General features: G+C 55.6%; 1 protein-coding gene across 5 annotated transcripts in view; it reads left to right on the top strand.

The window, feature by feature from the left end:
• SYT12 (synaptotagmin 12) overlaps window positions 1–13,350 on the top strand; it is a 43,676-nt gene extending 30,326 nt beyond the window's left edge. For all 5 annotated transcript variants that reach the window (XM_054523790.2, XM_054523789.2, XM_054523788.2 and 2 more), the window contains 5 exon segments: window positions 2,567–2,959; window positions 6,410–6,625; window positions 7,365–7,485; window positions 8,516–8,649; window positions 11,052–13,350. In XM_054523790.2, coding sequence (XP_054379765.1) covers window positions 2,567–2,959; window positions 6,410–6,625; window positions 7,365–7,485; window positions 8,516–8,649; window positions 11,052–11,225 — 1,038 coding nt within the window. In that variant the 3' untranslated portion in view covers window positions 11,226–13,350.
• The last annotated feature ends 1,002 nt before the right edge of the window (window positions 13,351–14,352 follow it).

Below are 14,352 nucleotides of genomic sequence, written 5' to 3'. Positions count from 1 at the left end.
CTCTGAGCCAGGATTTTAAGAAAGCTATTCAGTATTGCAGTATTTGTATTTCTGAAAAAGTAGAAACAACATAAATGTCCAACAGTAGAGAAGAGTAAATTAAATTATGATTATCTGCTCAATGGAAAATTGGGGAACCATGAAAATTATGGTAAACAGCCAGGTGCAGTGGCTCATGTCTGTGATCCCAGCAATTTGGGTAGCCGAGGCAGAAGGATCGCTTGAGCCCAGGAGTTGGAGACCAGCCTGGGCAACAAAGCAAGATCTCGTCTCTACCAAAATAAATAAATAAATAAATAAATAAATAAATAAATAAAATTAGCCAGGTGTGGCTAGGCGCAGTGCTCATGCTTGTAATCTCAGCACTTTGGGAAGCCGAGGTGGGCAGATCACCTGAGGTTGGGAGTTCGAGACCAGCCTGACCAACATGGAGAAATGCCGTCTCTACTAAAAATATAAAAAATTAGCTGGGCGTGGTGGTGCATGCCTGTAATCCCAGCTACTCAGGAGGCTGAAGCAGGAGAATCGCTTGAACCCAGGAGGTGGAGCTTGCAGTGAGCAGAGACAGCGCCACTGTGTACTCCAGCCTGGGCGACAGAGCGAGGCTCCATCTCAGGAAAAAAAAAAAAAAAAAAAGCAAAAAAAAAAAGCCAGGTGTAGTAGCTCACGCCTGTGGTCAGACAGTTGGGAGAGTGAGGTGGGAGGATCGCTTGGGCCCAGAAGGTTGAGGCTGCAGAGAGCTGTGATCGCCCTCCACCCTGGGCAAGTGAGACCCTGTCTCAAAAAAAAAAAAAAAATTATGGTAATGAAGGCATGGACGATGCTTGTGGTATAAAAGATTCTTGTTTTCTCAAATCCCAAGGTCAATTTAGGGAAAATAAAAATATTTATTTATTTATTTATTTTTGAGACAGAGTGTCACCCTGTCGCCCAGGCTGGAGTGCAGTGGCGCAATCTCAGCTCACTGCAACCTCCGCCTCCCGAGTTCAAGCAGTTCTCCTGCCTCAGCCTCCTGAGTAGCTGAGATTACAGGTGCATGACGCCATACCTGGCTAATTTTTGTAGTTTTAGTAGAGACAGGGTTTCACTTTGTTGGCCAGGCTGGTCTTGAACTCCTGACCTCAGGCGATCCACCACCTCAGCCTCCCAAAGTGCTGGTATTACAGGCGTTAGCCACCATGCCTGGCCAAGGCAAAAAAAAAAAAAAAAAAAATTAATATTTGGGTGAGTGTCACCCAACATGAAAGCTTCCTGTGTTGTAAACTTCCCTTGTGGCTGCTCCATCACCTCTTGAGTGGCTGGCTCCTGGTATTCTTACCCGTTCTTCTTCTGGGACACTTAGATTGCTAGCTGCTTTTCCTTTTTCTAAACATTACTGCAATCGACAACTCGATGTATGGAATTCTGTCCCTACAAATATACATATTAAGAAAAAGTTGAGGGGCTGGGCGTGGTGGCTCACGCCTGTAAGCTCAGCACTTTAGGAGGCCGAGGCAGGCGGATCACAAGGTCAGGAGCTCAAGACCATCCTGGCCAGCATACTGAAACCCCGTCTCTACTAAAAATACAAAAATTAGCTGGGTGTGGTGGCGGGCGCCTGTAGTCCCAGCTACTTGGGAGGCTGAGGCAGGAGAATTGCTTGAACCCAGGAGGCAGAGGTTGCAGTGAGCCAAGATCGTGCCACTGCACTGTAGGCTGGGCGATGCAGTGAGACTCTGTCTCAAAAAATAAATAAATAAATAAATAAACAAACAAACAAACAGTTGGCCAGGCGCGGTGGCTCGCACCTGTAATCCCAGCACTTTGGGAGGCCGAGACAGGCAGATCACCTGAGGTCAGGAGTTCCAGACCAGCCTGGCCAACATGGAGAAACCCCATCTCTACTAAAAATACAAAATTAGCCGGGTGTGGTGGTGTGCGCCTGTAATTCTGGGTCCTCAGGAGGCTGAGGCAGGAGAATTGCTTGAACCTGGGAGGTGGAGGTTGCAGTGAATCAAGATCACGCCACTGCACTCCAGCCTGGCGACAGAGTGAGACTCTCTCAAACAAACAAACAAACAAACAAAAAGTCTCATGTACCCCTAGGCTGGGCACGGTGGCTCACGCCTGTAATCCCAGCACTTTGGGAGGCTGAGGTAGGTGGGCGAATCACCTGAGATTGGGAGTTCGAGACCAGCCTGACCAACATGGAGAAACCCTGTCTCTACTAAAAATACAAAATTTGCCAGGTATGGTGGCGCACACCTGTAATCCCAGCTACTCAGGAGGCTGAGGCAGGAGAATCACTTGAACCCCGGAGGCAGAGGTTGCAGTGAGCTGAGATCATGCCATTGCACTCCAGCCTGGGCAACAAGAGCAAAACTCCGTCTCAAAAAAATGAATAAATAAATAAGTGACATGAAATAATATTAAACAACGACCTTCCTAGCTAAGGGATGCAGGGCTTCTGTGAAAGGGGAACTTGGAGATCCAAGAATGAACAGGCCTTACTCATCTCTTTGCCATCTCCCAGTGACCTTGCCTATGGCCCCCATGATGCTGCCACGTCCCTCTTTCTCACCCCTAGAGAGTGCCTGCGTGGAATACCCAGCGGGCCAGCACGCGGGGACCACCCAGCCGCAAAGGCAGTCTCAGCATTGAGGACACCTTTGAGAGCATCAGTGAACTGGGGCCTCTGGAGCTGATGGGCCGGGAGTTGGACCTGGCCCCCTATGGGACCCTCCGGAAGTCCCAGTCGGCCGACTCCCTGAACTCCATCTCCTCCGTGAGCAACACCTTTGGGCAGGACTTCACACTGGGCCAGGTGGAGGTGAGCATGGAGTACGACACTGCCTCCCACACGCTGCACGTGGCGCTGATGCAGGGCAAGGACCTCCTGGAGCGGGAGGAGGCCAGCTTCGAGTCCTGCTTCATGCGCGTCAGCCTGCTGCCCGACGAGCAGATCGTGGGCATTTCTCGGGTAAGTGGGGCTCAGGGCGGGGCAGAAGGGCGCTCTGGGCTCACTAGATGCCTCCCAGGCAGGCGGGGCGGTGGGGCCCGGCAGGATCCCAGAAAGGCACTAGAGTGCAAGTATGGATGCTGATCCCAGAGCTGAAGCTTCAGACTGTAGAGAGAGCTCTGTGCAGAGCCGGGAGGTGGGGGGCTCCACCTGAAGGCTCCCATTGTGTGGAGTTCTTAGCTCTCCCGCCAAGTGAATACAGAATGTGGCAACTGTCCCTGTCCACACCTGCCCTGTGTCAACATGGGGTCCCGGCAGAAAAAGGATGACATGCTCAAGAAGGCTAATTTAGGGAGAGCTTAATAACAAGATTGGGGCTGGGCACGGTGGCTCACGCCTGTAATCTCAGCACTTTGGGAGGCCGAGGCGGGTGGATCATGAGGTCAGGAGATCGAGACCATCCTGGCTAACACGATGAAACCCCATCTCTACTAAAATACAAAAAATTAGCCAGACGTAGTGGTGGGCGCCTGTAGTCCCCGCTACTCGGGAGGCTGAGGCAGGAGAATGGCGTGAACTCAAGAGGCAGAGCTTGCAGTGAGCCGAGATTGTGCCACTGCACTCCAGCCTGGGCGACAGAGCGAGACTCTGTCTCAAAATAAAAATAAAAATAAAAAAATAACAGGACCGTCCAGGTACAGTGACTCATGCCTGTAATCCCAGCACTTTGGGAGGCCAAGATGGGAGGATTGCTTGAGCCCAACCAGGAGTTCAAGGCCAGCCTAGGCAACGTGGCAAAACCCCTTCTCTACCAGAAAAAAAAAAAAAATTAGCAGGCTGTGGTAGTGCCAGCTAATTTATAGTCCCAGCTACTTGGGAGGCTGAGATGGGAGGATCACTTGAGCCCAGGAGGTTGAGGCTGCAATGAGCCACGATTGCACCACTGCACTCCAGCCTGGGTGACAGAATGAGACCCTATCTCAAAAAATAAAAATAGGGCTGGGCGCAGTGGCTCACACCTGTAATCCCAGCCCTTTGGAGGCTGAGGCAGGTGGATCACCTGAGGTCAGGTGTTTGAGACCAGCCTGGCCAACATGGTGAAACCCCGTCTCTACTAAAAATACAAAAATTAGCCGGGCATGGTGGTTCACACCTGTAATCCCAGCTATTCAGGTGGCTGAGGCAGGAGAATTGCATGAACTCAGGAGGCGGAGGTTGCAATGAGCCAAGATCACGCCACTGCACTCCAGCCTGGGCGACAGAGTGAGACTCCATCTCAAAAATAATAAATAAATAAATAAATTTTAAAAATGAAAATAACAAGACCATTTAGAGTGGCGCGGATGGGGTGTGGGGCATCCTCAGGGATGGCATGGTACCCTGGAAGGGCGTAACAGGAGGGGCGGTCCCACTCTAGATCTGAAGGGGTGAGGGGAAGGTGAGATTACTGGGCCCAAAAGGATAGAGGGCCACCTTGTGTGGAGAGGGCTACCTTGGTGGAAGCTCTGCCCTTTGGCCAAGGGACATGGTCATCCCGCAGCAATACTGCAGAGAGGGACTTCCCTCCCCCTCCAGTTTCCTTCTAGTGACCTCCACTGGCTGACCCAACCAGAAGCCAAAGGCCAAGGGAACCTGTTGACACAGCCCATGGAGGTCAACTCTCAGGGATAGAGCAGAGTGGGGAAGGGTGGAGAATAAAGCCTGAGGGGCAGGGAAGGCGCCCAGTCCCTTAGGCTACCCTCCACACATCGCTGTAACTCACAGAACCAAGCCAACAGAGCCACATCTGGGCTGAAGGGTGGGGATAGCCTGTGAGCAGAGTGCGAGGAGGGCGTGTTTAGGGCATCGAGTTGGGGTGGCCCAGCTTCTGAGACACAGTATAGTGGGCAATTAGGAGCAGGACCCTGGAGCCTGACTGCCTGGGTTCAAATCCTGGTTCCACCTCTTCCTAGCAGTATGACCTTGGATAAGTCAGTTTAGTACCCCATGACTCAGTTTCCCCATCTGTCAAATGGGCATCATGGTTATTGAGGAAGAGATGGGTTAATGTATGTGAAGTTCTTGCCCAGCCTGGGTCAGTGCCTAGCAGGTTGGCTCTCAGGACCGTGCAGAGCTCCTGTCGTGCCCAGCCATGTTGCCTGTGGTTTGGGCTGCCTAGAGGACTTTGGGTGGTTCAGGACACATTCCTTGAGGAGAGACATTGGCAGACAGCAGCCACCACAGCCTGATGTGTGCTGAGAACCTGGTTCACAGAGCCCAGCGCATCCATGATTCTCTCATTAGCCCGTGACGCCAACAGGACGGATTGTTAGGGCATCTTACAGATGAGGAAACCGAGGCTCAGGAAAGTGCTTTGCCCAAGACAACCCCAGTAAGGAAGCAGGAGGTCCGGGACTCGAACCCAGGGTTCCATCTTCCTCCACCCATGTGCGCATAAAGCACACGCTCAGAGAATGGCTGGTTGGGGAGCCCAGGCCCCCATGAACAGGGGACAGCTGAGAGGCTAATTTAGCCGAAAGAGGGAGAGGTGGAGCCAGATCATGAAGAGCCTGAATGCTGAGGTCAGGAGGTCAGGAGGCCAGGTGGGCTTTATCCCTTGGGGGCAAGGAGCCCTTCAAGAGCAAGGGATTGTGTAGGGAACGTGAGCACTGTGCGAGGAGCCTTCCCACGCCCAGGCAGTGACAGAAGAGTGTGGTCATGGTGGCTGGTGGCGCTGGGGGATTTATTCCGGGGAAGGCAAGCTTCCCAGCATAACAGCCTGGGCAATCCCACCAGGGGGTGCTGCCCCCAGGCTAGGCAGCCCCCCAGCCTCAGGCAGGGTCCAGGGATGAGAGCGCCTTTCTTTAAATATCGTCAGGCAGTGACTAAAGCATCCCCCTTACTCCCCAGAGACAGTGCCCGAAATGCACCTTCCCAGGGGGCCTGCCCACGACTTCCTGGGAGGAAGCCAGTGGTGCCCACCAGGCAGGACTGGGCTTGGAAACCGAGTTGGCCCAACCTCGCCTAGTCCTCCCTTCCATCCACCCATCCAGCCTATGGTGTTCAAACAGTCCTGGGCCAGGCTCTGCAGGAACCTGGGACGTCAGTGGCTCGTGACTCCACAGGCAACTGTCCCACTCCACTGCTTGCCTGGCCTAGGGCTAGACTCGAGCAGATGCAAGAAAGATGGAGACCAGCTCATCCAGGGCATCTTGAGGGTTCTGGGGTGCCACGGGCACTGAGGACAGAAATTAGTTGGGATCAGATTGTGGGAGCTTCAAACGCCAGGCCACTAGATTGGCCACCATTGAGGAGAGGACAGGAGGCTTTTACGCCTTCAAGGCTGAGCCACCAAAGGAAAGATTGGCATTGAGGGTGTCATGACAACAGAGCCAGGACTCTAGCCTGGGCCTCTAGACTCCCTGTCCAGTGCTGTCTCCCTGCTGTGGTCTGTCAGGCCCCTAGCGCCCTCCATGGCCTTTTCTCCTGCAGATCCAGAGAAATGCCTACTCCATCTTCTTTGATGAGAAGTTCTCCATCCCCCTGGATCCCACAGCCCTGGAGGAGAAGAGCCTGCGGTTTTCTGTATTTGGCATCGATGAGGATGAGCGCAACGTCAGCACGGGGGTGGTGGAGCTGAAGCTTTCTGTGCTTGACCTCCCGCTGCAGCCCTTCAGCGGCTGGCTCTATTTACAGGACCAGAACAAGGTAAGTGACTTGCCTGCCCGTCCACCTCGGAAGAGCGTGCACACACATACACTTCCAGGAAGGGACTCCATCATCCTCATCATCCTCTGCAATAGCCTGAGCCCCATCATCATTAGGAGAGCAGAGAAGAAGACCTGAGCCCCATCCGAGGAAACTGCTTGCTGCAGGCAAATTTCAAAAACATCCCGACCACTGTTTACAGCTCGTCTGCTGCTTTGCCACCAAAGCTTCAGAGGTTCTACCCCTACTGAGCTTCTGCTACAGAAACATTCCTCTAGCCTTAGAGGGGATGATTTCAGACAGGCCAAGCTGCACTTTAGTTTTATAATTGTAGGAATGCTCACAGAACATCATTGTTGTTTAATCAAAGAATCTAATTCCATTCCGCTCTGATCGCTGTGTATTACTACCGCAGTGTTTTCCTCGGCCTGCAGTGAGGGAACAAAACTACATTTGATAGCTACATTTGACAGGCCACCTCTGACCCTCCACCCCAGGCAGGGCCCACACCCGGTGGAAGGGAGGAGTGGGGCATGCTCCATGCAGTGGCGGGGGGTGGGTGGCTGTCCCCTTCTCCAGGCTGTCCCTGCCTGCCTGGAGCCCTGTGGTAAGGGACCCCCAGTGCAGCCACTTCTCTATGGAGAAGGAAGCCCCAGCCTTTCCTTGGCAACCAAGGCTTTCCCTGGACCCCTCAAGTCGGGTGAGGAGAAGCCCTCTGAGCCACCTGTCTGTCCCCCAGGCCGCCGATGCTGTGGGGGAGATCCTGCTCTCCCTCAGCTACCTCCCCACAGCCGAGCGCCTCACCGTGGTCGTGGTTAAGGCCAAGAACCTCATCTGGACCAACGACAAGACCACAGCAGGTAAGGCCCAGCTGGCAGCCCGGCTCCTCCACGTGGCTCAGTGGAAGCTGCGGCCCAGCTGCTGTGCTGTGGGCACCTGGAGGCATCAGCAGGTGTGGGACACAGAGCCAAGGTCCCCCTCAGCTTTGCTGAGCCCAGAAGTCGTGCAGATGGGTAGGGAGTGGCATGGGGACAATTAATCCAGCCGGGGCAACATGAGATCCCTGGAGGGTGTCAGGGGCCTCTGTGAGGGCAGAGTGAAGGGGGTCAGAGTGATGCGGGGGTCTCAGGGCAGGAGGCAGCACTCAGGGCTGGGGGCACTGGGCAGGGAACCAAGGTGGGCATCTGTTCCCTGGAACTGGAATTCATGGTGGAGGCTCCATTCCCAGAGACAGGGCAGTATCCCAGACTCCAAAAAGGGACCAGGGCCACGGGGTTGGGGTGGGTGCCAGGCAGGACCTGATGCCTTAGGTCTGCAGGAGTCCCCAGTCCCTCTCAAAGCAGTGACCGTGGAGGCAGCTGTATTCTAGAGAACTGAAGACCAGGGGCTGAGGGAGCCTGATCTATTGGGAGTTGCAAGTCTTGGGGTGGGGGTAGGTGGGGAGGCCAGCTGCAGGCAGGTGCGGCAAGGACACCCCGTGGGCAATAGGTGATGGGCAGACGGCAAGTTGTTATTTCAGAGCTGCACACGGTTGAGTCAGGCTCTGCTGTGCAGGCGCCCGGTGACTCAGGGCTGACGTCTGCACTCGGGCCATTTATAGAAGTAACACGGTGGGGCTGCTGAGTTCCCCAGAGCATCCTAGGAGGGGAGCGCGTGGGCTGTGAGGCAGCTGCCTAAGCACAAAGCCCAGCCCTCACCTGACGTGCTGTGTGAGCCTCAGTTTTCTCATCTGTGAAATGAGAAAAATAATAAAAGAGCAAGGTCAGCGCTGCAGGAGGTCACAGCAACAGCAAAGCATTGGGGAGTTTGGAGTCGGTGGGTGGAGCCAGACTGGGCAGGGCTGTGGTGAGTGAGTGTGACGCTGGCCCTCACCTGTCCGCCTGCCCGCAGACCCCTTCGTCAAGGTATACCTGCTGCAGGATGGGAGGAAGATGAGCAAAAAGAAGACAGCCGTGAAGAGGGATGACCCCAACCCGGTGTTCAACGAAGCCATGATCTTCTCGGTGCCAGCCATTGTGCTCCAGGTGAGGGGAGCTGGGAGACGGGAAGGGGCCAGGTCACCCCAGGGCTCTGGGGCTGCCACATCTCTCCACCTTCACTTCTCAGGGCCCCTGCAGGGGTAGTGGTTTGCCTCCAGCCATCACTTTCTAGCAGTTATTGAGTGCCGCTGGGGCCAGCCCTAGGGTGGGTGCTGGGGACACAGCCACAGCTTTCTCGGTGCTCACAAGGGACAGGCAGGAGAGTCCCTAATCCACTAAGAGCGTCTTAGACTCCCGAGGTCAGATAAGGGGGGATTCCTGCAGGAGGGGATACCCAGCTCTGAGGGAGGACCATTCCCGGGGGAGGGAACTGCAGAGGGCTGGAGAGGAGCCGGGGTGACCCAGGCACCCAGAGTTCCTGCTCTGAATCTCCCAGGCTCTATTTCAGGGTTCTGCTGAACTCCCCAAGTTCTCGTGGTCTTCAGAAGGTGACATGCTCCAGGGAGACCTCTCCCAGCAGGGACATCACAGACCACGGGTGGGCGGACTGCAGAAGATAGGGCTTGGGCCCTGCTTGCATGCCTCGGAGGATGGGGCTCGTACCACCTTCCCTCACTATCTCTAGCCCTCCTCGGCACTCCTGACAATGAGAAAGTCCTTTGTGCCTTGAGCCAAAATCTGCCTCCATAGCCCCAGGGCTGTTCAGAACCCACCTAATCTCCCCCAACCCGGGGACCCCGCCTGCATGTAAAGGCCCAGAACTCTGCCTCACTCTGAGTGTTCCTAACCCAGGCACATCCCAGCATCTCTGGCCCATCCTGGGTATCGTAGCCTTCGCCTGCCACCCTCGTGGGGCAGGCTGCCCATGTGTCCTCTGCCTCTCCCTTGGTGTCATAGTGCCACTTCTCCACAGCCTCTAAAAGCAAGAGACTTCTTGGGACCATGGGGGAAGTGGGGGAGGAGAGAGATGGGGCTGGGTTTGAGTTTCAGCTCCCGCTCTCATCTCAAGCACAGTCTCTCCCGTCCTCGGTTGTGAGTGCAACGTGGTGATATTAGTAATAGCAACACAACCTCTAGCATGTTCTGACTGTGCGCAGGTGCCGTTCTACACAGTTCACTTTTTTGTTCCTGAAACAGCCCTATGAGATAGAAACCAATTTTTTTTTTTTTTTTTTTTGAGACAGAGTCTCGCTCTGTTGCCCAAGCTGGAGCGCAATGGTATGAACTCAGCTCACTGCAACCTCCGCCTCCTGGGTTCAAGTGATTCTTCTGCCTCAGCTTCCTGAGTAGCTGGGATTACAGGCACCTGCCACCACACCTGGCTAATTTTTGTATTTTTAGTAGAGATGGGGTTTCACCATGCCGGCCAGGCTGGTCTTAAACTCCCAAACTTAGGCGATCCGCCCACTTCGGCCTCCCAAAGGGATTACAGGTGTGAGCCACCATGCCCGCCCCCAATTTTTTTTTTTTTTTTTTTTTTTTGAGACAGAGTCTTGCTCTGTCACCCAGGCTGGAGTGCAGTGGCGTGATCTTGGCTCACTGCAACCTCCACTTCCCAGGTTCAAGTGATTCTCCTGCCTCAGCCTCCCAAGTAGCTGAGATTACAGGCAAACACCATCATGCCCGGCTAATTTTTGTATTTTTGGTAGAGACAGGGTTTTACCATGTTGGCCAGGCTGGTCTCGAACTCCTGACTTCAGGTGATCTGCCTGCTTCGGCCTCCCAAAGTGCTAGGATTACAGATGTGAGCCACCATGCCCAGCCAGAACAAATATTATCATCGCCATTTCACAGATGGAGAAGCTGAGGTAGCAAGAGCCCAAGTCACTGCCCAAGGTCACACAGCAAGGAAGTGGAGGCCAGGCATGGTGGCTCACGCCTGTAATCCCAGAACTTTGGGAGGCTGAGGTGGGAGGATCACCTGTGGTCAGGAGTTCAAGACCAGCCTGGCCAACATGGTGAAACCCCCATCTCTACTAAAAGTACAAAAATTAGCCAGGCATGGTGGCAGGCGCCTGTAATCCCAGCTACTTGAGAGGCCGAAGCAGGAGAATTGCTTGAACCTGGGAGGCGGAGGTTGCAGTGAGCTGAGATCATGCCCCTGTACTCCAGCCTGGGCGACAGAGTGAGACTGTCTCAAAAAAATAAAAAGGATTGGGGGAAGTGGGGAGGCCAGCATTTGAAACCTGGCAGGAAGGTGCTGTCGCTGTGGCGGGAGGCAGCAAGAGAAACCTGAGGGCCTAGGCAGGCCTAGTTCAAACTCTTGCCTGCCATTTATTTGCTGAGTGACCTGGGGCAAGTCTCCTCACCTCTTAGATCAGAGGTGAGGATTCAGGGAGCTGTGCCTGGCACCCCACTGGGGCCTGACATTTGTAACCTGAAACCAGAGGCCAAGAAGTACCTCTGACTGCTCCTGGTCCTCAGCACCCATGTTGCCTCTTCCTCAGGACCTGTCTCTCCGCGTGACGGTGGCTGAGAGCAGCAGCGACGGCCGTGGGGACAACGTGGGCCATGTCATCATTGGGCCATCAGCCAGTGGCATGGGAACCACACATTGGAACCAGATGTTGGCCACGCTGCGCAGGCCCGTGTCCATGTGGCACGCTGTCCAGCGAAACTAGCAACCAGGGCGGGCTAGGTGGGCAATGGAGCTGCTGGAGCCCGGTACCCACTCAGCTCTGTCTGATGCCCTCTCCATAGCCCAGCTGGAGCCGTGAACACTGGGGTCCCCTGGCAGAGTCCTCATGACCCATCCTGGTCTCTCTGTCCAGATTGCAGCAGAGGAGTGGGCGTGGCTCTGTGTCCAGGGCCCCAGGGTCTTCTCCTGCTGAGGACCAGCTGTGGCAGGGCCAGGACAGAGGGAGGGTGCTGGGCACTGGATGGCTGTGCTGCAACTCAAGCTCACTCAACCCTGCTCCTCCTGGGAGGCCAGCTGCCTAGCCGGGCTATGTTCTGGAACCCAGCGAATCTTGGGGGCCAAGCACTGTGCTAGGCACCAGCAGGGGTAACACGAAGAAGACCCGGCCCTTAGGACATCAGGAAGACTAGCTCCCCTGCCCCAGAGGATCTGCTCAGTGCTGATGGCAGCCCAGCTGTGTGGACTCAGGGGGCTCTGAGGGCTAGGGAAACAGGAAGGGTCTCTTTGACAAGGTAGGAGCTGCGCTTGGAGGGGCAGGAAAAGAACTGAGCATGTTGCAGGCAGCAGGCCCAGCCTGAGCAACGGCGGGATGTGAACTTCCCCATCGCAAATGCAGTCCTCAGCCCACTGCAGTGGATACAAGGAAGGGCCTTTCTTGGGGCCGAAGAAGAGACCAAGAGACCAGGCCCGGGCAGCAGCCTGCCGGCCACGTGGAACACTGGCTCCGGAGTTATTCTCTGTGAAATCTACTCCCCGGACCTCAACCATGGCAAGAACCAGAGGTCCAAAGAGGCCCAGACCCAGGTCCTTGTGCCCAATCCTGCGCAAACCAGGCCCGGGCCCTGCAAGCATTTGTTGATGCCCTTCCAGGCCCACTGGGAGAAAGATGCCTCAGGCAGGTCTCAGCCCGGGGAGTGGCAGGGGTGGGGCAGAGAGAATACTGACAGCAGAGGTCTTGGTGGGCTGCAGGTGCCTGCGAAGATGTGGTGGACAAGGAGGCTCTCGGGCTGGGCCTTGGAGGGGTGGCAGCGGAAGGACAGCCCAGGTGGCTGAGGCCTGATGGGAAGCCGGGGGAGGCCAGGGTGGAAGGGCGGCTTGAGGGACGCCAGGAGAAGACTGAATGCCAGGCTAGGAAGGAGGTGGCTCTTGATCACGGGGTGGGTATCCCCAACCCTGGGTCTCCTAGCTCGAGTTCCCTAGAAGCAAAATCTGAGAGGGGGATTCTTGGGCAAGTAGCTTCTTGCGGGTGAGTGTTCTCAGAGAAACTTATCAGAGCAAGAAGGGGAGCTCAGGCTGGAGGGAGGAAGCCACGCAAGTGTGGCTTCAAGATTCATCGCCTTGGCCTGATCACTGTGGGGGCAGGGGCCTGGAGTGCGAGGGGCACCCTGGGGGCTCCCACCCAGAAGCAGAGGGGCCGGGCTGTTGCACCTCTACTGGCATCAGTCTTTGGTTACCCCCCAGCCCCAGTAGGAGGAGAGCAGGCAGAGCTTGTCATCCCCAGCCTGGTGTCCCGCAGTCCCAGGAAGCCGCTTCTCGCCTTCATAGCTGAGTGCTGGGAAGGTCTGAGCTCACCCAGGCCAGCAGGTGGGGTATCATCTGCTCGGTGGGGCCACCCACAGGTGACAGCATGGACCCTCAGGCTGGCTGCCCTTGTTCCTTGGTCCATAACTGGTGAGCTATGGAGACCCAGGCCAACAAGTTATCCCCAATGATATGGGGGGAGGAAGGGCTAGAACAAGGGCCCAGGGGACTGGAGGCAGGATGGTGGCTTTCCCCACCTGACGCAGCCATGGCCCAGCCCCAAGGCCAGGCTGTGTACCCTGTGGCCACAGCAGGAGGCCAGCCCAGGGCCAGGAGACACATGGCTGGACAAGGCTTTGCAGCCTGGGAGACCCCGACTCTCTCTAACCCAGTGGCTGTGCAGTGCAGGCCACTGACTCCCCCCCCGCCCTCTCCCCTCTCTCCCTCCCCCTAACTGCATGACGTGTTAACTGTGTGCCCAGGACGGCCGTGGTGGGGACCGGGTATGCCAACTGGAATGATTCTAGAACCAAAATAAAGCTGGGGCAGGAAGAGGGGGCTTCCAGGGAGCCCTGCTCGGCCCTGAATCACCTTCGTCTCTTCTCTAGGAATCAGGGACTCAGGCCTCCTATGGGTTACTGTGCATCCTCCTTCCTGCTACCGGGTGCCCAGAGGGGAGTGAGGCCCCGTCTGCTGGGGAGACCATCACAGGGACCAATGCATGCTGAGCATGGTGGCTCACACCTGTAATTCAAGCACTTTAGGAGGCTAAGGTGGGCAGATCACTTGAGGTCAGGAGTTCGAGACCAGCCTGGCCAACATGGTGAAACCCCATCTCTACTAAAAATACAAAAATTAGCCAGGTGTGGTGGCGTGTGCCTGTAATCTCAGCTACTCGGGAGGCTGAGGCAGGAGAATCACTTGAACCTGGGAGGCGGGGGCTGCAGTGAGCTGAAATCGCGCCACTGCACTCAAGCCTGGGTGACAGAGCAAGACTCAAAAAAAAGGTCTCAAAAAAAAAAAAAAAAAGGAAGGACCAATGCATCAGACTCCTCGGGAAGTTCAGAGGAGGGCCACTGAGCCAGCTCTGGCAGGAGAGAGTAGGGTGATGGGGAGTATCAAGGAAGGCTTCCTGGTGGTGACACCCAGCTGAGGCTTCAGGGCCAGAAGGGGGAGATCAGGTAGACACGGCAGGAGAAGAATTCCTGGCAGGGAACCCCATATACAAAAGGGCACAAGGGGGTGAAAACGTGGCCAGTGTGTCCATTTGGCCAGAACAAAGTGAGGATGGTGCAGGGAGTGGGGGGGTGGGAAGAAGGGAGCCAACGGAGAGAAGGGCCTTCCACATTCAGCGAGTGCTGGTGTTCAGCCTGCAACACTTCAAAGTAAGTGCTGCTGCCATCCCCTTTTTTGCAGATGTGGAAAAGAGTTCAGAGAGGTTAGGTAACTAGCCCAAGACCACACAGCCAGAAAGTCACAGAGTTGGGACTCAAGCTCAGCCTGTCTTTGCTACAGAGCCAGTGCTCTGGATCACTCAGCAACAACGCTCCATTCCCCAGCTCCTCGAACGTAGGGCTGAGGACGTAAGA

The sequence above is a fragment of the Pongo abelii genome, chromosome 9, assembly GCF_028885655.2.
Source record: "Pongo abelii isolate AG06213 chromosome 9, NHGRI_mPonAbe1-v2.0_pri, whole genome shotgun sequence".
NCBI classification, from domain to species: domain Eukaryota; kingdom Metazoa; phylum Chordata; class Mammalia; order Primates; family Hominidae; genus Pongo; species Pongo abelii.
Note: the sequence above shows the minus strand (reverse complement) of the source record. Positions and strands in the feature narration are given on the sequence as shown.